Source organism: Juglans regia, chromosome 13 (assembly GCF_001411555.2).
Source record: "Juglans regia cultivar Chandler chromosome 13, Walnut 2.0, whole genome shotgun sequence".
In the NCBI taxonomy this organism is placed as follows: Eukaryota; Viridiplantae; Streptophyta; class Magnoliopsida; order Fagales; family Juglandaceae; genus Juglans; species Juglans regia.
Window position 1 is genome coordinate 8,371,500 of NC_049913.1, and position 23,673 is coordinate 8,395,172.

General features: G+C 37.3%; 2 protein-coding genes across 4 annotated transcripts; both read right to left on the reverse strand.

Moving 5' to 3' along the window:
- Positions 1–1,774: 1,774 nt before the first annotated feature.
- On the reverse strand, positions 1,775–7,743 carry LOC109001213 (acyl carrier protein 1, chloroplastic-like). 2 transcript variants are annotated; one of them, XM_018978407.2, is made up of 4 exons: positions 7,411–7,743; positions 2,595–2,696; positions 2,247–2,369; positions 1,775–2,157 (listed from the first exon to the last, which is right to left on the reverse strand). In XM_018978407.2, exons 1-4 carry the CDS (start codon positions 7,480–7,482, stop codon positions 2,026–2,028), a joined length of 429 nt encoding a protein of 142 aa, XP_018833952.1. In that variant the 5' UTR covers positions 7,483–7,743; the 3' UTR covers positions 1,775–2,025. The 2 variants fall into 2 exon arrangements, with proteins under 2 accessions (XP_018833952.1, XP_035539920.1); XM_035684027.1 differs by having other exon boundaries at positions 2,247–2,372; positions 7,411–7,738.
- Positions 7,744–9,897: 2,154 nt separating this feature from the next.
- LOC109001212 (poly(A) polymerase I-like) lies at positions 9,898–22,208 on the reverse strand. 2 transcript variants are annotated; one of them, XM_018978405.2, is made up of 14 exons: positions 21,993–22,208; positions 21,716–21,782; positions 21,469–21,591; positions 20,573–20,670; positions 19,602–19,685; positions 13,741–13,874; positions 13,539–13,611; positions 13,404–13,449; positions 13,189–13,298; positions 12,917–13,024; positions 12,766–12,825; positions 12,408–12,469; positions 11,313–11,628; positions 9,898–10,848 (listed from the first exon to the last, which is right to left on the reverse strand). In XM_018978405.2, exons 1-14 carry the CDS (start codon positions 22,068–22,070, stop codon positions 10,630–10,632), a joined length of 1,578 nt encoding a protein of 525 aa, XP_018833950.2. In that variant the 5' UTR covers positions 22,071–22,208; the 3' UTR covers positions 9,898–10,629. The 2 variants fall into 2 exon arrangements, with proteins under 2 accessions (XP_018833950.2, XP_018833951.2); XM_018978406.2 differs by having other exon boundaries at positions 21,469–21,588; positions 21,993–22,199.
- Positions 22,209–23,673: the final 1,465 nt, after the last annotated feature.

Genomic DNA, 23,673 nt, shown 5'->3' on the forward strand with positions numbered 1-23,673 from the left:
GTTAAATATGGTCTCTGATATGATATGGTGACATTATGTGATATGATACGATAAAATGATGATGTTTAGTCATGTTATGTCAAAGGGTTTTTGAATATGAACATGTGAACTATCGCTTTGATATTCTGATAATGCTTTTTTGAGATATGCATATTGAAACTGAAATATTTTTTTTCTGCATTCTGAATTATCTGAAAATGCTCATATTTATATAATAGTATATATTCTCTGTTTACTGAATTGTTGATAACTCACTTCTTATCTCCACAATATTTTCATATGTTTTGGATATTTCAGCTGTGAATCAAGAATATAAAGTATAGGTAAGGCTATATGAGTATAGTGGAGTAAATGTAAAGATGACACTTTGATTACTGGAGGATTGTACTAAGTGGAATTGTTTTGTTATGTTGACTTGGGTTATTTGGATGTTTTAAGACTTTGTGGTGTCTTAAATTAATTATACTGAAGCAAGCAGTTGATATGAAATAATGAGTATATGTTCTATAGAGAATTTTGGAGTATATATATTATGTGGTTGGATGATGATTTTAGGTGACAGGAGCGAACTTTCTGGATCTCTAGGATTGAGACATTACATAAAGAAATTAGAATTACCTAAAGAAATCAATTTGGAAAATCTATTGAACAAATACAAAATATAACATTAGTTTAAACTTTAAGCCATAATTGCCAAAAACAAAAAAGGAAAAAAATTTCACGATTTGGGTTACATCTTCGTTATTTAGATCAAACTTCTCAAACAAAAAAACATGCAAAAAGAAATTTCACAAATTTGTGTTACATTTCGTTATAGCAGGAAGAGTTACTTTTCACTGTCGATCATGATTTAGTGCCAAATCATTATGGTGGTAGTTAAATTATGAAAAATTATATTTATAAGTCAACTTGAATAATAATTAATAATTAATAAGAAATTTTAAAATTTAAATTTTATAAATTAAATTTTATCATCTAAGTAATGTGGATGATACATACTGACTTAAGAATAAAACAACTATAAGAATTTGAATTTTTCCATACTATCCTTATTATTTAAAAATAAAGGTTTATGCCTGATTTAGATAATAAGAATATTCAATCTCATATCATCCCATCTTATCTCAATATTTAAACAACATAAATACAAATGGTCATTTGGATTGAAAGAGCATTTCAACTCATCTAATATAATTTAATCTTTACAAATTTTCTAAATTTCTATACAAATACAATAAACAATTCAACTTTTCAAAATCTCATAATAAAAGTAATATTAAAAAATAATATTCTAATGATAGTTTATTCAACTTTAATCTCATCTCATCTTAACTCACTATCCAAATCTCCCAAAGTTTCAATTTTAAATTTTCAACTTTTTCATCTAATTATTATTTAATCATTATAACTTTTTTCAAACTTTCAAACAAAATACAAAAAATAATTAAATTTTTTCAAATCTTAAAATAAAAATAATATTTTAACTTTATAATAACTTTATTTTTTTTTTCTCTCATTTTTCAAAATTCTTATAAAACATCTCAACTTAAATAACTTCACTATTATTATAAAAAAAAAAAAAAAATTTATTATTATTCGTAAATGATCTCAACTCATAACCATCCCAACGAGGTCTTAGAAATTAAAAATTATAGGAGAACCTCGCCAGACCCACCAAGAAAAGAAAACACACAAAGTTATGGTTTTCATCACCTATATATATAATAATAATAATAATTCTTCGTCACTTATAATTTCAAGAAGCCAAGCTCTGTTGGTGTCCAAAACTCCAAAGCATCGTGAGACCAAATGGGTTTTTTGCAACTGATTCAGAATCTATAAATAATAATAATAAAAAAAAAGTCCTGAAATTAACCTAGTCAAGCTCAAAACATTACCAGTTCTAGAACTGATGAGAAGGAACAACTCCTCAAAACAAGGAATCAGAAACAATTTAGAGGAAAGCAAACTAGCCCAAATTCCCTTAACAAAACTGTCACATTCCCCAACCAACTAGCTCTTTCTCTAAGCTTCGGGCGTCGTCTGCACAAGCTTCTCTATCAAATCAGCTGCTTCTTGGACCGTTGTTATATTCTGTGAGCTTTCCTCCTCGACATTGATTCCGAACTCTTCCTCCAAACTCATAACTATTTCCACCTGCATTAGCAGTGTTTTTAATCATCATAATCAAGTTGATAGAAATAAACACATCGAGTCAAAACTAAGCACTTAATTGAGGTTATTACCGTATCAAGAGAATCAGCACCCAGGGCAGCAAACTTGGACTCAGGGGTGAGCTCAGTCTCGTCGGACAATGCCAATTGTTTCTTTACTATCTCGCAGACTTTCTGCACTGTCTCGGGCTTGGCCTGCCACGCTCCAAAAATGGGGATTGTCAGGTACTCATGAATTCACTTATCGGATTTGGATCCCTTAAATTCCAAGCCAAAATTCTAAAAGCTTAAACTGAGAGACATACACAAATTGAGCTCTACAACATTTATGTCTATCAAAATTCGAATAAGAACAATAGGTAATCAAAATTCTCGCTTATCAACAGCAAAACAAAGCAAGTAAAAGGAGAAGTGAAATACCGCACAACAAACATTGAAGCGCGAGGTCCTTAAAGTAGGGAAGACATTGTTTGCCCAGCCTACTCTAACCATCTTCAGAGTTGTTAAAGTCCCACCAGCCACCTGCACACGCAGAATTTTAGAAATTCAGAAAGTATTGGATTGTGATTTTCTAGGGTAGAGTTCTTGAACTTCTAACCATTGTTTTAATAGGGTTTGGCTCATATCATGTTCAAAATTCACAGGATACATCTTTTTTTTTTTTTTTAATTAATTAATTAATTTTTTTTTATAAGTAATTCACCGGATACATCTTATTGAAATATTGATGGAAAAATAACTTATTTTTTCACTTAAAGCAATATTGTCTATTCATTTTTCAAACAGAATGTATCCAGTGAATTTTTACAAGATTTAAGCCAAACCCATTTCAATAAAACATGTTAATTTTTTTTAAACCTGCATTTATTACTTTTCTTTATTTTCATTGGCAAAATCTGAATAGTATTTAAAGAACTCTGCCATGGAAACATGGATATTCAGTCCTAAACCCGAACAATATGGCAAATAGGAATGAACAGATTATAAATAAAAGAAATAGTATCCAAAAATTTAAGCTACAGCGCCTTGCAAAAAATAGTCAAACGAGCAAACCTACATACTACACTACCATCCTATGGTACACTTCTATCACCTTTGGATATCTTTTATTTGTTTTAAAGAAAAACTCAAAGGTTGAGATGAAAGTAGAGCGAGAGTATGATATAAAGAATTTTTAGTAGATTATAATTTCTTGTTTCAATGTTTTAAATTGTTCATGTTAACCAACAAATCATTAAATAAACAAACTGATTCAAACCCGAATATAACCGGTCCAATTCGAACGGCTTGCTGAACAGTCTGTAAGGGAAAATAGCCTGCTTTAAGCATGGCGTGTATATTGGTTCAAATTAGAATTACAGAGAGCAAGTTACAGCTGTATGGCTGCTGTACAAGGAAATAAAAGATCCTATGAGTAAATGATACATTTACAGAGAATGCTAAAATCATGGAGGAAATCACGGTGTTGCCAACATGTCTCTCTTCATTCCCCCTTTAAGCTCAAGGCAGGATAGAACAGACATCGAGCTTGCGCCGGCAGGGCAGGAACCTCGGACCGCATAAAGATTTGGTGAAAACGTCTGCCACTTGGTCGTTTCCAAGAATATGAACAAGGGAGATTATACCATGCGCTACTTGTTCACGAACGAAATGAGGATCAATTTCTATGTGTTTGGTTCGATGATGAAACACCGGGTTCTTTGCCATGTTAAGTGCACTGATATTATCACAATGGAGTGTTGGAGCAAGAAGAGTATATCCAAGGTTGTGTATCAGGTTTACAAACCACATGAGCTCAACTGTAGTTGCTGTGCCAAGGCCCGATATTGAATATTCGGCTTCAGTGGTGGACTGTGTGACAGTTGCTTGTTTCTTTGCACGCCATGAAAGTAAGGTATCACCCATATAAATGGCAAAACCGGTTGTAGAGCGGCGATCATCTAGAGAGCCAGCCCAGTCGGCATTACAAAAACCGTGAAGAGCTAAGAGAGTTTTGTGGTGGTGCATACCAAAATTGAGAGTGCCCTTAAGATACCGAAAAATTCTTTTGACAATGATAAGATGAGGCTCCCGTGGACTTTGCATGAATTGACAAACAAAGTGAACTGCATAACCGATGTTAGGATGGGTCATGGTGAGGTATTGCAATGAACCTACCATTTGTCTATACATGGTCGGATCAAGTAAAGGGGCACCATCATCTGCACGGGAGTGGACACGGGCTTGGTGCAGTCCAAGCCAAAACGCTGAAGTATGGACAGCAAGTATCTTGTCTGTGTCAAGGTGAGAGTGTTTTTTTTTTATAAGTAAAAATATTGTATATATCAAAAGGAGAAACCATGTACACTGAATGTATACAAGAAAACACCTTGCCCAAAATGATCCAAGCCCATAAAAAAAAAAATCCAAAATACACCAGACCCAACCCAACCCCTTGTATCTTGTCTGTGTCAAGGTGAGAGTGTTGGCATCTCATGCAACTTGAATACCCAAGAAGTAATGGAGATCTTCAAGATCCTTCATATGCAAAACTGAGTAAACGATCAAGAAACTTTTGAATTTGATCTATAGAGCTGCCAATGAGAATAATGACATCAACGTAGATGAGAAGCATAAGAACCTCATTTCCTTGACGGCGAAAAAATAGAGAGGTGCCATATGGACAGCAATGAAAACCAAGCTGCTGGATGTAAGTACTAAATTTCATGTACTAGGCTCGAGGGGCTTGCTTCAACCCATAAAGAGCTTTGTGCAATTGACAAACGTAATTGGGTCGAGCTGAGTCTTCAAAACCAGGAGGTTGAGTTAAGTTGACATGTTCTTGTAAATCTCCATGCAATAAGGCGTTACTGACATCAAGTTGTTTTAAAATCCATCATTGAGAGAGTGCCAAAGTGAGAATAAGGCGAATAGTACCTGGCTTGACAATTGGGCTGAATGTTTCATCATAGTCAAGACCATGAAGTTGAGTAAAGCTTTTTGTAACAAGACAGGCTTTATAGGCTTATACCGTTCTACGTAGCCATCCGCTCGGGTCTTAATTTTGAAGATCCATTTGCTATTGACAAGGTTCATATTTGATGTCTTTGGGACCAAAGTCAATGTGTGGTTGGCATGAAGCACACGGATTTCATCTTGCATGGCCTGCTGCCATTTGGGATCTTTAAGAGTTTGTTTGTATGATGCAGACTCAGATGGCTTGGCTTGAAGGTCTGCTATAAAACATGTTGGAATGGGGTGCCAAGTAGAGAATAACACTTTTGGCCTATGGGTCACATCCTGTGTTTGTGTGACCATTGGATGAGTCCAAACCGGACCTCTATTGTCTGTGGGCGGTGAGGTAGGTTGCACTGGAGATGGGGCAGCAGGTGATACATGGTCTGGGCTAGGAACATGAGGAGAGAGTTGGGCTTCAAAAGGAGTAGGAGAACTTGGTCTAGTGTCTGGAGAGGACTGTTGTGCAACAAGTTGTAGTGTTTGGGGGTAGGGACCAAACTTTGAAGAGCTATGCAAATCATTTGAAATAGTACTACCCTTGCTAAAAGGTAAAGTGAGCTCGTCAAACAGAACGTGTCTACCTCTTTGCATATCTAAGCACTGATATCCTTTGTGACTATGTGAATATCCAAGAAAAACACAGCGACTTGATTTAAAATCAAGTTTAGAATGCCCAAAAGGTGTGAGATAATGCTAACATGCACACCCAAATACTCGTAAAAAATTGTAAGGAGACAAAGTCTCAAAAACCTTTTCAAACGGAGACTTGTTATGCAAAAAAGGAGTGGGCAACCGGTTGATAAGAAACTGCAGTGTGGAAAGCGGCTGTCCAGAATTTGAGGCATAGAGGAATGCGCCATTAACGTAAGTCCAGTTTCCACAATATGTCGATGGTGTTGCTCCACCATACCATTTTGTTCAGAGGTACCGGGACGAGATAGTCAATGAAGAATCCCTTTGGAAGAGAAGTTATTCATTTAAGTATAATTAATATACTCACCACCGCCATCACTTGGAACAACTTTCACACTAGTCTAAAATTGATTTTCCAAGAATTTGATAAACGTTGGAAATATGGTAGCAACATCAGACTTTCTAGCCATGGGAAATTGCCAAGCATATTTGGTAGACTCATCAATAAGTACAAGATAGTAACGATAGCCATCGTAGGAGGTTACAGAGGCTGGACCCCACAAATCAGTGTGAATTGTATGTAAAAATGAAGAAGTGTAAGTAAAACGACTATCGAAAGGATGTTTAGTAGATTTTCCCAAAACACAACTTTCACAAAAAGTCAATGGTTTTATTCAAATAAGGTAAGCATGGTAGCAAAGTTTTAAGCAATTTAGCGTGTGTGTGAGTTGGTGACCAAGCCTTGCATGCCATATATTGCCAGAAACTTTATTTGCCATCAGTGCAGCAGGAGAAATGGAAGGACTTCTGGAGTTGATTTGGTATAGACCATCGACCACCGATCCCTTAAATATCATCCTATTGTTCTTCAGAAGGGTGAAATAGCGATGTCGGGAAGGGTGGGTTTGGCGTGAAATGGATCAAGAGAGGCAAGCTCATCCATGGGGGGAACAGAGGACGGTGAAGATGAAGTCATAGTTGGTGAAAAATCTCTGTGGCTCTTGATACCATGCAAGGGAAAATAGCCTGCTTTAAGCATGGCGTGTATATTGGTTTAAATAAGAATTACATAGAGCAAGTTACAGCTGTATGGCTGTTGTACAAAGAAATAAAATTTACAAGGAAATAAAAGATCCTATGACTAACGGATACATTTACAAAGAATGCTAAAATCATGGAGAAATCACGGTGTTGCCAACATGTCTCTCTTCACAGTCAGCCAAATGTAACTGCTTTCGATGGTCGCTACTTGTAGAAATTAAAATTTAGTTTTTTTTTTTTTTCCCGTAAAACGGTAAAGATGCAGGTTCTATCTTCAAATAACGCATAATTATTTTTTTACAAAGCGACTACTTTTCCAGGCTTAGTAAACAAGAAATCAATGCCTAATCAGAGGATATATATTCAATTACTCATATTGAGCTTCGTCATCTCACCCTAAAGGCACTAACAGAGGGAGTTTTAGGTATTTAAGGGAACAAAAAAAGGCAAATACCTACCAAAATCCAAAAAAGTCACCACCTATAGTAACAAGAAGCGAACCCGAACTAAGATTTTACTCATAACGAGCTTTTTATAAAAATGAACACCTGAAAAACTAGTTTACCTTACTATTCTGGAAGCATAACTTCAGGGAAGCCCCAACGGTAGCAGAAGAAGTAGCGGAAATGGTGGCCATTAGAGCTCTCCAGCCGACGAAACGTGAGGTTACAGGGACAAGAGGGCAGATAAATAGCGAGAGAGAGAGAGAGGCAGAGAGATGGAAGGGGGACTTATGAACAGGCTGGCAGTGGCAAGAGGTATTATTAATAGGAAATTGATAAAAGGGATATTTGGTGTTTTAATTCGAACTTTTGGGAATGGGTTTTGATGGATTTTGTTCGTAGTCAGCAAGCGTACACCATTGAGTGCACCACATCTAACAGGAGCTCTGGCCCCTTGCCTGACTGGGTCTGTCCACTTGCTGGTTGCTTTAATACCAGTGGCCCGTGGTTAGGACTTGAATTTGTCTTTACCCATTAGTATTCGAATTGGTAAAGAGAAATTCAAATTTTGGATAATATTACATATTTTGTGTTTAAAATGTTTCAGTCAAAATCTATTTTCATATTGGGTTTTGCTACATAATTTTTTACTATACACATCACACATATTTTAATTTTTTTTTTAATTTTATTCTTACTACACAGCTTATTTTACAGTCTCTCATGATCTTTCATTCTCACTATATAATAAATATTGAAGACTATCTTCTAGTGGTGATATCGTTCCTGGAGCTCATGTCGTGAGGTTGAGGAAGCCTCCCAGGAGAAGTCTGGCCCAAAAGTCTCTGAAGTTGTCTGATTCCCTCACTTTTATTTTTTGCCCCATCTTCTTACTTTACGACGTTTACGTCCATTCATCCCTCCTTTATATTACATCACCTTTCCTTTATGTCCACTGCCCTCTTTTCCTCTTAACAGATTTCTCAATCTTTTGTCTTTTCCCTCTCTCTCTTTATTCTTCCCTCTTGATGAGTTCTCGAACCTTGGGTTGGGCCTAAAAAGCACTATGGGCTTGGTATATTTTTCATGCTTATGTAAATCTTGGGTCTTTCTTGGACAAATGGGTGGAAGAAAAAAGACAAAAAATTTCATTTCCTTAGTTTTGCATCCATGCGAGAAAGAGATTTCTAATTCTTTTTATTCTGGTTTCATCTAAGAAGGAGACGCATGAAGGGAAGATACCAGGACGAAACAATGTGTTTTGATCTTTAATGAAACACACTGTTTTATTAAAGAAGAAATAACCTATACTTGAAGAGACGAGAAAATGGTATGTTTTGATTCCTTTGTATGATATGTACTGTTTTATTAATTTGAAGTGGCGGTTAGCCGTCAGTTATACCAGTCGATTACACACTATTTTTATTCTACTATATACAATCGAGGATGCGTAATCATTGGGTAACCGGCTGACATGGCAACTACTACGTCATCATCTATAGGATTTAAAAAATAAAAAAATAAAAAGAAGAAGAAGGAGGAGGAGGAGGAGGAAGAAGAGGGAAGAAAAACCAGAAGATAAATTAAACTGTAGAAAATGCAAAAGAGGAGATATGAGAAGAGACAAACCAATTTAGAAACCATATAACCATCATTTTGACTGGAACTGGAGCATTTCGACTGGAGCGTTTTGTTTGGACTATTTTGACTAGAAAATTCGAGGTAAAACACGGGATACCATCTGTAAACTATAAGATATTTATGATCGGTAACAAATATGACATCTCTAAAATATTTTTTGATTGATAACAAAACAACATCTCATAGATATTATAGCTAGTTTCTAGGTTGGAAAATTTCTAAGATTGAATACGTAAAGGCATTTTCCAACAAGATACACTACAATAAAATTTTTGAGTTTTGTCGTGCATCCAACAACTCTCATTAGGTAGGCATTTTCATGGATAGTGGTTCCTTGGGATATTTAGGGCCTTGGGGCAAATAAGCGCATGCATAGGAAGGCCCAAGTTTGAGACCTCAGGAGCCGAATTAGCTATGCAAGTCCAGAGATTGGATCTTTAGTCACGTGGTGAATAACATAAAGAATAGATAACATCTCAGATGGATCAATAAAACTATCTTACCGATTTATTTGAGAGTTATCCAAGATAAACTCTAGAGTTAGTTGTTATCAACATCTTCATACTTTTTATAAATAATACCTGAAGGTAACACATTGAGATTTATTCATGTACATATACTGTGAACATTTCTCTCTAACTTAGACATCGGAGTACTCCTAAGCATCCAGTGCCATCATTTTATTTGTTGCAAGTTGTCCATGCAGTTGGTGGTATTAAACACGTCCTTAACAATTAGGTATGCTTTCTTTTTATTTTTTCATGCTTCTGCAAATCTTTTGGTCTTTTTTGGACAAGTGGGTGGAAGAAAAAAGACAAGAACTTCAATTTCCTTAATTTTGCATCCATGCAAGAAAGTTCATTCTAATTCTTTTCATTTTGGGTTTCATTTTGAGAAGGAGACGCACGATGAAATGGTGTGTTTTGATCTTTAATAAAACACCATTTTATTAAAGATGAAATAACAGAGACGAGAAAATGATATGTTTTGATTCCTTTATATGATACAATCGTTTTATTAATCTAAGGTGACGGTTACCTCCGGTTACACCAGCCGCCGTTTGCACACAGCATTTTTCAAATAAATATACCAACAAGAGAATTGTAAGAACGTTGAACATTCCTCAAATCCTACGAAAGCATGAACATTCTTCAAGATAACCTATTCCTAAACAAAACACGATAAGGTAAGAGAACCTGAACTACTTGTGGTCGAGGGTGTAATCGTAATACACGGCTTAATTCAAAATTTCAAGCCCCAGCTCATGTTTGATAGTCATTCGTAACCTTGATACCACTTGTTTGCATCTTTTTCCAAGTAAAAAGGCATCAACTGATTAAGATTTGCACGTCTAGAGAATAGTAACAAGCCAATACTCCTTCATCGATCTTGGAAATCGCTTAGATGCCAGCTGATTTGATCTGTCCTGCCCATTGCACAACATCCATTATTAAACACTTCAAACTTCGAGTACAATCCAGTTCTTCCCAGTTCCCACACTGTATTTATGCATTGCAGTCACAAAATCATGGATCCAGCACAAACGACAGGTCCCCGTTTGCCTTACCTTGTAATATTGACTTTTAAGGCAAAGAAACACATGCACCCAAAGAGAAACAGCATGGCATGGAGTGGCTCAAAACTCGGTTCTTATAACCGGTTATTGCTCGCATTATATACTATTTGATTACGAAGAATTTTCAGGTAGCAGTGTGCTTTTCTCTGTTTTGGTGAGGAGGATAAATAGTGTCAAAAACAATCCTAGCAAACAAATGTTGAACCTCCTTCAAGCTCCCTGATGCCAAAGACTCATAGTCAATTTGTTTCCCTCTTTTGGGGACACATCCTCTTTCCATTCCTCTTCCAACGCATTCAAAAATCTTGGATACCCTCAGAGACAATGCCCATGGGATAAAAACCTGTGAATAAAGACAGAAAATCGGATTATTTGGTACCCACCAAAATAAAATGTTAAAAGTAAATATAAACGACAAGGTTTTAATCAAAGCCAAAATGAGTATTTCTTTAAATACACAGCTCATTTGCATAGTTATTCTTCAAAGTCATGAAGCATGATATCCATTTGTCGAACTTTCCCCAGTGGCCCAACCTGTATAGGTGCTTCCCCACCCTTTTTTATTACACTGGGCAAGCAACTGAACAGTGAACTTGCAGAATACAAATACTCATGTATAACAAACCTAAGTAACACACCTAAGTAACACACGTAAGGTGAGTAATCTATGGCAAAGCACCAGGGCTCCCTCCACATCCCCCCCATCTTTTAAACAGATGCAGGGACTTGTATCAGCGAGTAATCAAAATGTTATTCATCTCCTGTTCTTATAAAAAGTAAAGCTTAACTGAACAATCAAGTCCTCACCATATCTGAGTATGGTGCTTCTGGGTACTTGGCCATTGCTTGGGAAACGTAAAATTGATCTGTCATCTTGCATAATGCAGCTTTGACAGACACTGAAAGATCAATAACATCATCCATTAATGCATCATTGAAGTCTATATCTCGAGGTTCTAATAATTCATCAAAGCTTGGGACATATGGTTGGGAGATCCCCCTTGCAATTTCTACAGCTTCAGACAAAGATCCACCACTGTGGACAGCAAGGCCGAATGCAGCAACAACCACAGGATCACGAGGTTGGTCAACCAGAGCTTTATGAAATGCTAAGATAGCAATCCTACATTCATAAAACCATTATTAGCTTGCAAGTGGTTCCAAAATGCTCGGGTATACAGATAAACATCAATACATCATGTATGAATGACTAAAAGGAACAGAAGATAAACTGTTGTTCACCAGATGTACACACACACACATATATATGGTATTAAATCCCCAGAACCCATTAGACTGCCCAGCACTCCATGTCAAATCAACGTAACTTCATGACGCTTGGTTCGCAATTTATGATATCTAGGGCATTAATTTGACAGCATCAAGTTCTAGCTCACCTTAACTTCACAAGAACTGCCTAATGCTAACACAAGAAAAATAATGGACTGATTGTTTCACGATCTTTAATAAATGAAGCATAAACTGCAATAGAACTCTCCTGTGAAGCTAGTTACATTCTTTGCCCGATAAATGACTTGATTAAATAACATTTCACTGTTCAACAATTTGCCATTATTGGTCTTAATTAATACTGCCATGCAGTAGATTAAGTGGGAAACTTCGTCAATTCAACAACCATAAAATTTTAACCCTTATCTTGAAACAACTAACAACCACAACAACATTAAAGACCAACTTTAACCAAACAGTGCACTAGTAAAATATATATTTGATTGGAGACCAGCAACCAAAATTCTTTCTGAATGAACTAACCACACAAGCTTGCAGAAGAGTATGACCTCAGCATGCTGACAATAAATTTTATGTAGAGTAACTAGCTTTGAGTTTCTCAAAAAGATTTTAGCAACAATAACTTGCTTCAACTGCTGAAAGAGTCCTCACCATAAGCTACAATGGCATGGCTGATTAGGTGCCACAAGTTTATCGAGATTGGAAAACAAAGACTGCAAAAGGTCAAACCAAAAGGCAATCATGTTAATTATGATACAAGATAGAGAGGGAACCTTTTGTAACAATTGAAGTGAATTCAGAGACAAATGACAGTGGTAAACACGGCACAAGGGTATCTGTCATCTAAATTAGATTCTCAGAACATCAGGGTATAGCTCGGCATAGGTGGGAAATGAAGTTATTCTATATCACAATTTGATTTGACATTACAATAGAGGAAAGGTTCAGTAGCTGCTTATAGATGGGCACTACATGACAACATATGCTGTTGATAAACATCTTCACTTACTAGAAGCATGTTAGATCTCCCATCACGCCTCCGAAACCCTTGGGAAGCAAAATAAGATGCCTGGGTGATGCAACTAATTAGAAGATATTCAGAAGAAAAAGGATCGTGTAAAAGCTGTTGCATAATATCAACATATGGCAAAATTCCTCACTTGGATGGGCAGAAGTATCTCTAAAAGTCCAAATCTCCACAATAACCTCAAGGAAGCTTCTGCAGACCCAAAAGCCAGCATATAATTCATTTCCAAGAGGATCCTCCCCTACAGCATTTGGAAACAAATAGAAGATGAACATGAAGTATCCATACGACCATACACTGAGTACCAAGACTTTAGACTTTATTTTTTTTTTTTTTCCGGGGGTTGTTAAACTAAGAATCTTTTTTTTTTTTATAAGAGATTGTTAAACTAAGAATCTAAGATACCTTATCAAGTCTTAACACCGAGCAAGCTAATTCTCTTACAGAAAGAGCTGTCTCTTTGGTGAAACGAAATCCTAAACGAGCTGCAATTCTGACTGCACGTAAAATGCGAGCTGTGGAATGAGTAGAGAACAGAGTAAGTGCCGATTTCTAAGTACTGACACTGAAAACTGTGAATCATACAAACTAGATTTCTGAAATAGCAAGCATATGCTCACCACAGTCCTCCACAAAAGAAACATTTGCAGGTATCACAGTACGCACCTGCAAGTAAATTTTGAGGAGATGAACATAGGAAGTTTAAGTAAATTAACAAGTTTTGGCATTTTAACCATAATGAAATACAAGCACACTTTAAATTTTCTGATATCTTCTATCCCTCCCATATAGTCATACACTACTTGTGCATATGGATCAAGCATCAACCTGCAATGACAAATGAGAGTATTAGCAATATATAAAGCAGAGACAATGTTGATAACATAAAATATTGAAATACAACTCAAACCACTATATATTAAGTTTTGCCCCGACATCCAATGACAAATACATAACCCATTAATGGTAAAGTCTCGCTGTATGCAATTCCTCCAGCGAATATAGTCACGCCCCTTGCAGCCGGAAGGTTTACTGAAATTATTACCCAACTTCCAACTGGACTTACCAACAGAGGTGCTGAAACTTGAAACCTAAATCATGAGACAATCCCAATGATTAGGTCAAAGTACTATTTTTTTTATTTTATAAGTAAACGATATTATTGATAGACAAAGCCCAAGTACATGAGATGGTATACAAGAGACAAGACCTATCTAGGTAGCAAAAGTGAAAACAAGAAAATCACGTAAATTAGGGCCATTAAAATCTATAGCTATGGCCCATAGAAATAAAGTACGGAAAAATAAAGATTGAAGCTCCTCAAGTGTCTGCTCCTTATCTTCAAATGTCCGATTGTTACGCTCTTGCCATATGCACCACATAATGCAGATAGGGACCATCTGGCATCTACCATACAACTTTGAGTAGTGGGGCACCTCCCGGAAGTGTCTAGCTGGCTAATAGCTCAACCACTGTGGCAGGCATTACCCAATTTAGCTCTACTTGGCTGAACACTTTGATCCACAAGGCTCTAGCTGTCTCACAATGTAGCAAGAGATGATCCACTGACTTGCCAGCTTTTTTTCACATACAACACCAATCTAAGATAATGGCGTGGCGCTTCCTTAGATTATCGGTTGTCAGATGCTTGCCCAGGGCGGCTGTCCAAATGAAGAAAAGTGCTTTGGGGGAGCCTTATTCTTCCAAAGTTTCCTCCATGGGAATTGAGTACTCGGTAGATGTGTAAGAGATTTATCGAAAGATCGAACCGAGAAAGCACCCTTACCTGCAAGTGTCCGCCACAGCTTATCGGCTTGCATTCCGTTTAGCTTCACAAAGTACACTAGGCTGAAGAAAGTCTCAAAGTTGTCTACTTCCTAGTCTTGGGCCGCTCTACTGAAGATGATGTTCTAGTGGACTTGATCCCCCGATAGCACCGTGAGGTCTGCCACTGAAGCTTCTTGATCACATGCCAACTGGAAGACGGATAGGAATGAATCCTTTAGAGCCTCTTCCCCACACCATATGTCTCCAAAATTTTATCCGAATACCCGCACCTAGCACAAATTTGGTATGGCTTGTGAACATTCCCTACCCTCGTCTAATATGCTTTCAAATCCCCACCCCATAGGCCCCATTCTTCTCGCTAGTACACCAATCCCCCCACATACTACCGTGTTTGCAATCAACCACCAATTTCCAAAGGGCTTTCGGTTCTATATTATATCTCCATAGCCATTTCTCAAGAAGAGTCCGCTTGAAAGTTCTCATATTTTTTAACCCCAACCCACTTGAAGAAATTGGCCTGCACACCTTATCCCAACTAACTAAATGGAACTTGAATTCGTCCCTCATCCCGTTCTATAAGAAATCACGATGGAGTTTTTCAATCCTTGTCGCCACACCAACTGGAATTGGAAATAAAGACAAAATAAGTTGGTAGGTTAGAAAGAGTACTCTTGATTAGAGTCACCCGGCCTCCTTTCGATAGGTAGAGTCGCTTCCACCTTGCCAATCTTCGTTCTATCTTCTCGATAATTGTATCCCAGATTGATAGCACCCATGAAGCTGCCCTCAACGACAATCCCAAGTATTTCATAGGAAGAGAGGCGACCTTACACCCAGGTGTGCTGGCCAATTCTTGGGTGTTGTTGACATTCCCGACTGGCACAAGCTCTGACTTATCAAAATTCACTCTTAAACCTGACGCTGCTTTGAAACATAATAAAAGTGCCTTCAGTGCCCTAAGTTGGTTTTGATCTGCCTTACAGAAGATTAAGGTGTCATCTGCAAATAATAAATGAGAGATAGTGATAAGGCCCTTATTGGGTGGTCACCTACTGAAAATCCAGCCACAAAACCATTGCTAACCACGACCAATAGCATCCTACTATGGGCCTCCATGATGACAACAAAGAGAAGTGGGGACAACAAATCTCCTTGTCTCAAGCCACGAGAACTACTGAAGAAACCAGTTGAGCTGCCATTAATCAAAACTAAGAACCTTGCAGTTGAAATGCACCATCTAATCCACATACACCATCTCTCCTCAAATCCACATCTCTCTAACAAATACATAAGGAAGTCACAGTTTACATAGTCGTATGCATTTTCCATGTCTAGCTCGCAAATAATCCCAGCACTCCCAGACTTTAATCTACTATCTAGGCATTCGTTGGCTATAAGGACTGAATCCAGGATTTGACGACCATTTATAAATGCATTTTGTGGCTTCAAAATTATCTTACCTAATGCCTCTCCTAGCCTATTTGCGAGCACCTTGGAGATAATTTTGTACAACCCATTGATGAGGCTAATGGGCCTAAAATCTTTCACCTCCGATGCTCCACTCTTCTTTGGGATCAATACAATAAACATAGTATTTAGGCTTTTTTCAAACTTCCCGGATGAGAACAATTCCTGAAACACGTTCATAATGTCTTATTTCACAACCTCCCAACAAGTTTGGAAAAAACCCATTGAGGATCCGTCTAGACTTGGTGCTTTATCATTAGCCATTCCTCTTACTACATCATAAACCTCTACCTCCTCAAAAGATCTCTCTAGCAAAGACTCTGTCTGTGGTTCAATAGAGTCGAAATCGAGACCATTAGGTTTTGGCCTCCACCCCTCTCGTTTTGTAAACAACTGTTCAAAGAAATCCACCACATGATCCCGGATCACAGGAGCCTCCATGCAATCTATACCATTAATATTCAGCATCTCAATTGTATTATTTCTCTTATGAGAATTAGCCACTCTGTGGAAGAATTTTGTGCATCAGTCCCCTTCATTCAACCATAGTGCTCTTGACTTCTGACACCAAGAAATCTCCTATAGGGAAAGTACTCTCTCCAACTTTGAAGCCAACTCTGCCTTTCACGATATTTCTTCTGGGGAAAGGACTCTATCCTCAAGTATCCTCTCAAAAACTTGTATTTCCTCCACCAATTTTTTCTTGCGCTCCCCTAAGTCCCTAAAAGATTGGAAGTTCCAAAGTTTTAAATCATTCTTTAAAGCTTTTAGTTTGTCTGCAAGTATAAAATAAGGAGTACCATGAAATTGATAAGATAACCACCAATTTCTTACCCTGTCCACAAAGCCTTCACTCTTAAGCCACATGTTTTTGAATTTAAAATATCGACGCCCTCCTTGGATACCTCCACTATCCAATATGATGGGAAAATGATCTTAGTAAAGGCGAGGCAACCTCTTCTGACACACCTTCGGATAATGTATTTCCCAATTCGGAGAGATAGGAATCTGTCTAGTCGAGACCACGTTTGATTATTGGACCAAGTGAATGGGCCCCTAATGAGGTGAAGATCCACCAGATTCAAGTAAAAAATACATGCTGAAAAATCTGTCATAGCTGGGCGTAAACGATTGTCCCCGGATCTTTCGCTAGGGAACCTTGTGATGTTAAAATCTCCGCCTATGCACCAAGGGAGGTCTCACCAACTATATAATGCAGAAATTTCTTCCCATAAGTCTTCTGATACTGTCAACATTCAGCCCGTATACACTGCAAAAGCCCACAAGAAATTATCTTCCACAGTTTTAAAAGAACAGGCCACTGTGTACTCCCCTACAAAATCCTCCATTTTCTCTACCACCCTTCTATCCCACATCACTAAGATTGCACCCGAAGCCCCGTTTGAAGCCAAATAAACCCAATCTATATAAGGACAGCTCCAAACACTTTGCACTACTTTTCTAGACACCAATTTCAGCTTTGTTTCTTGTAAACAAAAGATGTCCACCCTCCATCCCCGAAGAAAGTTTTTTATGCGAAGATGCTTATTTGGCTCATTTAACCCACGGACGTTCCAAGACACGATTTTCAACTTCATAAAGGAAATATAATTCCCTTCCCTTTGGATCTATCTCGGCTTGAGCTGCCCTTATAGTTCAATGACCATTTGAGTCTCTTACGCTCTTGTTGTTTCTTGGTCTCAGATTTCTTAGACTGAGAGTGACCCACCTCAATGGCAGTGAGAAGAACCATAAACTGTTCCTCAAACCCCATACACTCCATTCCCACACAGTGTTGAATTTCCTTTACCTTTCGAAGCATCATACATGTTGAACTCATATGGTAACTCACAGTTCAGAAGAAAAGGCTCCCCATCTCCCGAAACCCACTACGCACTCGAAGACATCCTCTTCTCCTCCCCCCCAAACAAATTTTTGCCCTCCCATTCGACCACAATACCCTCATTGATCTCCACATCATTGCCAGAGAATGGAGTTGTTAATAGTGTATTAGGAACCATCACCACCTCACTTCCACCAAGGTAAAGCATCTGAGATAGCCCCACGTCACTTTCCTCATTGAGCTCCATACTCATCTTGCCTTCTCATTCCGACAACATCTTGAGATGCTCCTTAGAATGAAATAAGGCCTCCGCCGGAGGAGGTGGAGGTTCCAATGTGCCTATCGGTATTTTCTGGCCACATTGGATCGAGAATGGGGCTTTCGAAGGTAAGATCTTCTTTGTTTCCTCGTTTAGCAGCGACGTCGGCATATACACCACCATTGATAGCGTTTTTTGGGACACCGTCGATGGTCCCACCTCAGGCCGCCGTACATCTGCAGGTTTCTCTCGCAAGGGTGCGAGGTTGCCGTTGTTGGTGGGTCGGCGAGGTCCTCCGTTACGTATCCTCCACATGGGCTGAGCTTTTGGGTTAGGGGGCTCGGGCCCAGTTGTGTGAGGCCTAGGCCCATAGTTGTTACTGAAGCCCGTGTGATACTGCATCATGCAATCGGGCTCAAGCCCAGTTGATTGGGGCCTTGCATTGCCCAAATGACTGGAGCCTTGAAGTAATGGGCCAAGACCCTTGTTAAGTGGGTCAGCTCCCACAGACAGATCCACACTAGGCCCATTTCTTGCTGAGCCCATCTCCACTTTTATAAGCCAATCCACTTTGGATTGTAGTGAATTCAATCGAGACTTTACGTCCAAAAGAGAGGTAAGTACCTCCCCTCCTGCCACGACGCCTAAGGGTCTGCCACCACCTTGCCATTGTACTGGACGAAACTCTCTGTCAGAGCCGTGTCCCATACCCTACTTTGCAGCAATACCTCTCTACCCTACCATGACATCGTCCCCTATACGCAGATCACGGGGTTGCTCCACCATTAGTGCCTCCCTATAGGAGTGATGTTGCAGCTGAGCCTTCAACTCCTTTGATCTCTTTAGAGTTCCTTCATTGTGAATGGTCTTCCCATCGTGAATAAATTCCCACAGAGCCTCCCTCATCCTCTTCCACCCTCTGCCCTCCTCCTCAGGAACGAAGATAAAATTCCTCCTACCACCACCACCGTATTCCACCACTGCGATGTAATGACCTCGAACATTCGAATAGGGTTGCGCAATAAAACTGCAGCTGCCTTCCCTGACTGTGGTGAAATAGTCTCTTTTTTCTTCCTTCATGCAAGCTTTCATGGCCTTTGCCAACCATTTCACCATTGGAGGGCCCAGAACCACCCTTGACACCACCCTCTAGCTTCTTTCTGTAATAACCAGCCAACCCCCCTCCTTCACAAATGAAAAAGCTTTTGATTCTATTACAATGTCTTTTGAAAACACCATTATGAAAATACACCAGCACCCAGAAAACTCAAAACGTGCCGTCATAGACCACTCAAAGTACTATTCCAAGCATGAGTTAGTCAGGTTGCCTTTACGACATAATCAATAGTTAGATATTAGTTTTTTTTTTTTTTGATAGGTAGTTAGATATTAGTTTTTTTTTTAATAAGTAATAGTTAGATATTAGTTAAAAAATTAAAGCATATGACTATGTACACAGACCTCCACAATGGTATCATTGACATGAACGTGGCATATGGGAAATCGTTTCCCAACAATCTCGCATCGCACAAATGTTTTCCGTACCTGCAGACAGTTGCAGACCTTGGTGAATTACATCTCAAATAAGCATCGCAACTATGTAGTTCATTACATTTTTACTTAACAAAAAAAAAAAATTATGTAGTTCATTACAATATGAAATAAACAACTGGAAAAAATGCACAGAATCCAATCTGAGAATTCATGAACCACCCCCCCCCCCCCCCCCGGCACGCTAATGTCATCATGGGGAATGGTGGCAAATTCTAAATTATTAATGCAAGGTTTTAAATGTTGTGAACGCGATTGAGGTTTAAAATTACACTCTATAGTAGTGCAACTTTTAGGTTGGATTATGTCCTGAAAATGAGTGGGTGTTCACATTCTTTGGTCATGATCCAAATACACCTTTCCCCAATTCTTCAAAAACAATTGCCTTATGCATGTTGTCTTGGGCGACCACAGTCTCCACATTCAGCACAAGCAAGATTTGTTTTTTCTATGATTACCTATTCCAACCTCAAAGCAAGTAAAATCTATTCTTGCCATTACAAGATTGAATAAGCATCGACATAATACTATGATTCAGATTTTTAGATACAGGACAATAGTCATCGATTGTAAAATGATATGGTTAGTTTCTTTATAAGAATCAGAACTCTTTACATCAAAAGTGGAAGTTAAGATTTTCTATACATGAATTTCTTTTCGTTTCTAAGTGTGATTTCACCAATGAGCTATGGCTCTGTGACATTGAAAGGGTGTCTTCACTTCCATGCAATGCTAGTGTCAAATATTGGGGGTTCATGTCACTTTTCTTTGACGGACAAGACAGGTTAGAAACTAAGATCCTTAATAACTGTGTTATAAATACTACATACACCCACAAATTTAGCATGCCTAAAACAGGCCCAAATATAGATAGTGAAAACCTCCTTAAGTTCAGCAGACGTAATGATATCGAAGTCTTTTGGAGTTCTCTTCAGTATAAGATCTCGCACACAACCTCCAACAAGGTAGACCTCATATCCTGCACGGTTAACAAAATGATCAACTGAAGGTAGCAGAAAATGAATCAAGCAGTCAAAACATCAAAAAGGATGGTTGAAACTTATAATATGATCATCCAATATACATTTTACACTAGTCCCTATCTTATAAATGCTCCTCTAAATTCGAAATACAAAGCATCAAGGCATTTACTAACAGATAAAAACAATTTTTTTTAACTACAAAGCCATGCAACTAAAATAGGCAGACAAGAATCTTTCATGAGAATACAGGAGTGTTCCTATAAGCTTGACTTTGATATTTTTTCAATGGTAAACAAGATTTTATTGATCATAAGAATAGGCAAAAGCCCACGTATACGGGACCAGAGCAACGCCTAAGTGTGCTAGTTTAGTGATACAAGGAATTCATGAAAAGTCATGCCATGAAAATCAATTACAATCGACCAATATAATAAAGTATTAAAAAAAAAATTCTAAGCTCATCCATTGACTGCTCTCGGTCTTCAAAGCTTCTTTCATTCCTCTTACTCTAAATACACCACCATACTCATATTGGAACCATTTTCCACTGACCGCTCTCGCTCTCGATATTTTAAGAATTACAATTAAACGATTCTTCCCAGAAATATTTTCTTCCTTCAGCTTTTGTCGCATTCACTCCAATATACCATACTATCTGAATATACTCTGATGCAAATGCAGCATAAGTGGACTACAAGTATGAGTTTGCTCACAGATACATCCACCTAATCCACCACTTAATGCATAAAAAAGAAATGAAATCCAAGCTCAACAGATAACGAGACTTAGATCACCTTTTTTCCTTAGCCCGTTCAATACCAACCGCGTAGGCTTCGATATCATCCATGTTTCAATCCCTAGTACTTCAGAATTCAACTTCTTCCATTCGTGTCCCTTGTTATCCCTCCCAAATACTTCTATCACCACACAAGTTGAAAGCGGTCAGTTGCAACTTAATGAGACAAAAACATAGTAAAAGGTTCTATCAAGTACTGTATTTTTTTTTAATAAAAACAGAAAAAGCTTGCAAGGAATTACTACCTCCTTCGTGTTTAGACACTGGTTCAGCAACCAAATCAACCGCTGCAAGAGAACCGCTGTATCGCACCTGACAATGTAAAAAAACATCGTAACTCTCGAGCAGAATATTCACATTTCAGGGAAAGATTGAGATTCCAACTTATATTAATCGATATTGAAATCATTAGCAGAAGAAAACAAAAAATTTCTATCGCAATCAATCAAAATTTTATTTTACTCATTCAAAAAATAAGCAAAAACTAATATATGGCTCGCAGAGGAAAAAGAGAGTAAAAACCTTTCGGACGCAGAAAACCAGAGGGCGACGAAAAGTGAGTTGAGTCCTCAATGCTATCCCGACAGCAGTGAACGCCATTGATACTAAGAGCAGAGGGAAGGAAGGGATTCACCATGTCATTACATGAAAATTCTCGAGGTTGAGAATGGAGGGAGGATGTTCGGAAGCTTGAATCGAAGACAGATGTAGATAGGCCTCTGATTATTGTCTCAGGATAATCGGCTAGTGTAATTTGAGATAAAGATATCTTTCAAGCCCATGTCACCAATTTTAGGGCTCAAACCCAAACACATTGGGCCTGTCAACATCTACATTTATTACGATGTTCCGCGTATTATTTGAATCTTTTTTTCACCAACACTGGTGCAGTTATAAAATGGATTATATAAAAATAATTTTATATATTAATATATTTTTTTGTAAATTTTTTAATTTATTTTATAATAAAAATAAATTTATAATCTAACAAATTACATTAATTTATAAAATTATTTTATAATTAGAATATTTATCTTTCTCAAAGGATGAGTTGACGGCCGGAAGTGAAAAATGCATTTTTTTTTTCTACCTTTTAATTTATAACGGTTTATATTGTTCACCTTAAATTATTAAAACCGATAAAAGAAACAATTGGTGAGAGATAGAGATATCAGAGGTAGATGGCTTCATATAATTTCTAGCAAGCTTGTTATTATTACTATTAGACTAAGGGACGTCGGAATTAGGATATTAATTAGTTTTAGGGGGACAGAACAATAAAAATATTTTTTTGAAGAAGCATAATTTTTTTTATATTATATCTAATTATAATATTTTAAGCATATATACCTTGTAAATATTAAATTTTAAGGGACTTTTTTTTCAATTTTGAGAGATTTCAATCATTAATTAATTGGGTCAATCCTGATCACCGTATAAATAAATATATTTGCCCGTCATTGAGATTGATACGTATCTTAGTACGTACATGCATGCGATGGGATACTTTGTTTTTGTCAATTAGAGAAAGGAAAATTTTATACATCATACTATCATTCTACTAAATATGATGTAATATATTTATTATTATTAAATAATTATTTATTATATATTTCCTTATAATCTAATGATGATAAAGAAGTTCTTTATCAAAAGTTCTATACATGCATGCTTCTATACATGCATGCGATTGGATGCTTTGTTTTTGTCAATTAGGAAAATTTGCTTTGTTTTGTTCAATTAAGAAAATTCTATACACCATACTATCATTCCATTAAGTATGATGTGACACATTTATTACTATTAAATAATCATTTATTATATGCTTATTTATCATACTTTGTAGGCAACATTCAAAAGTTCTTATATATTTAATTTATAATTATATGTACAAACCAACATTCTCTATTACACAACAAAAACACATACATATATATAGAGAGTAATGCTACATATAATAGTAGAATATGTAAATGCCGTGTAATTTTTTTTAAAAAAATGGGATCCACTATTAATTTTTTTTTCATGTGGATCACAATTACTCATTTTTTTTTAAAGAGATTGTGCAGCGTTTACGTACTTCACGATTGTAAATATCATTTTTCATATATATATATATATATAGATGGACGTACGTAAGATATATGCATATAATATATATATATATCTATATATATAAAGTAAAGTGTTTATGCACGCCATT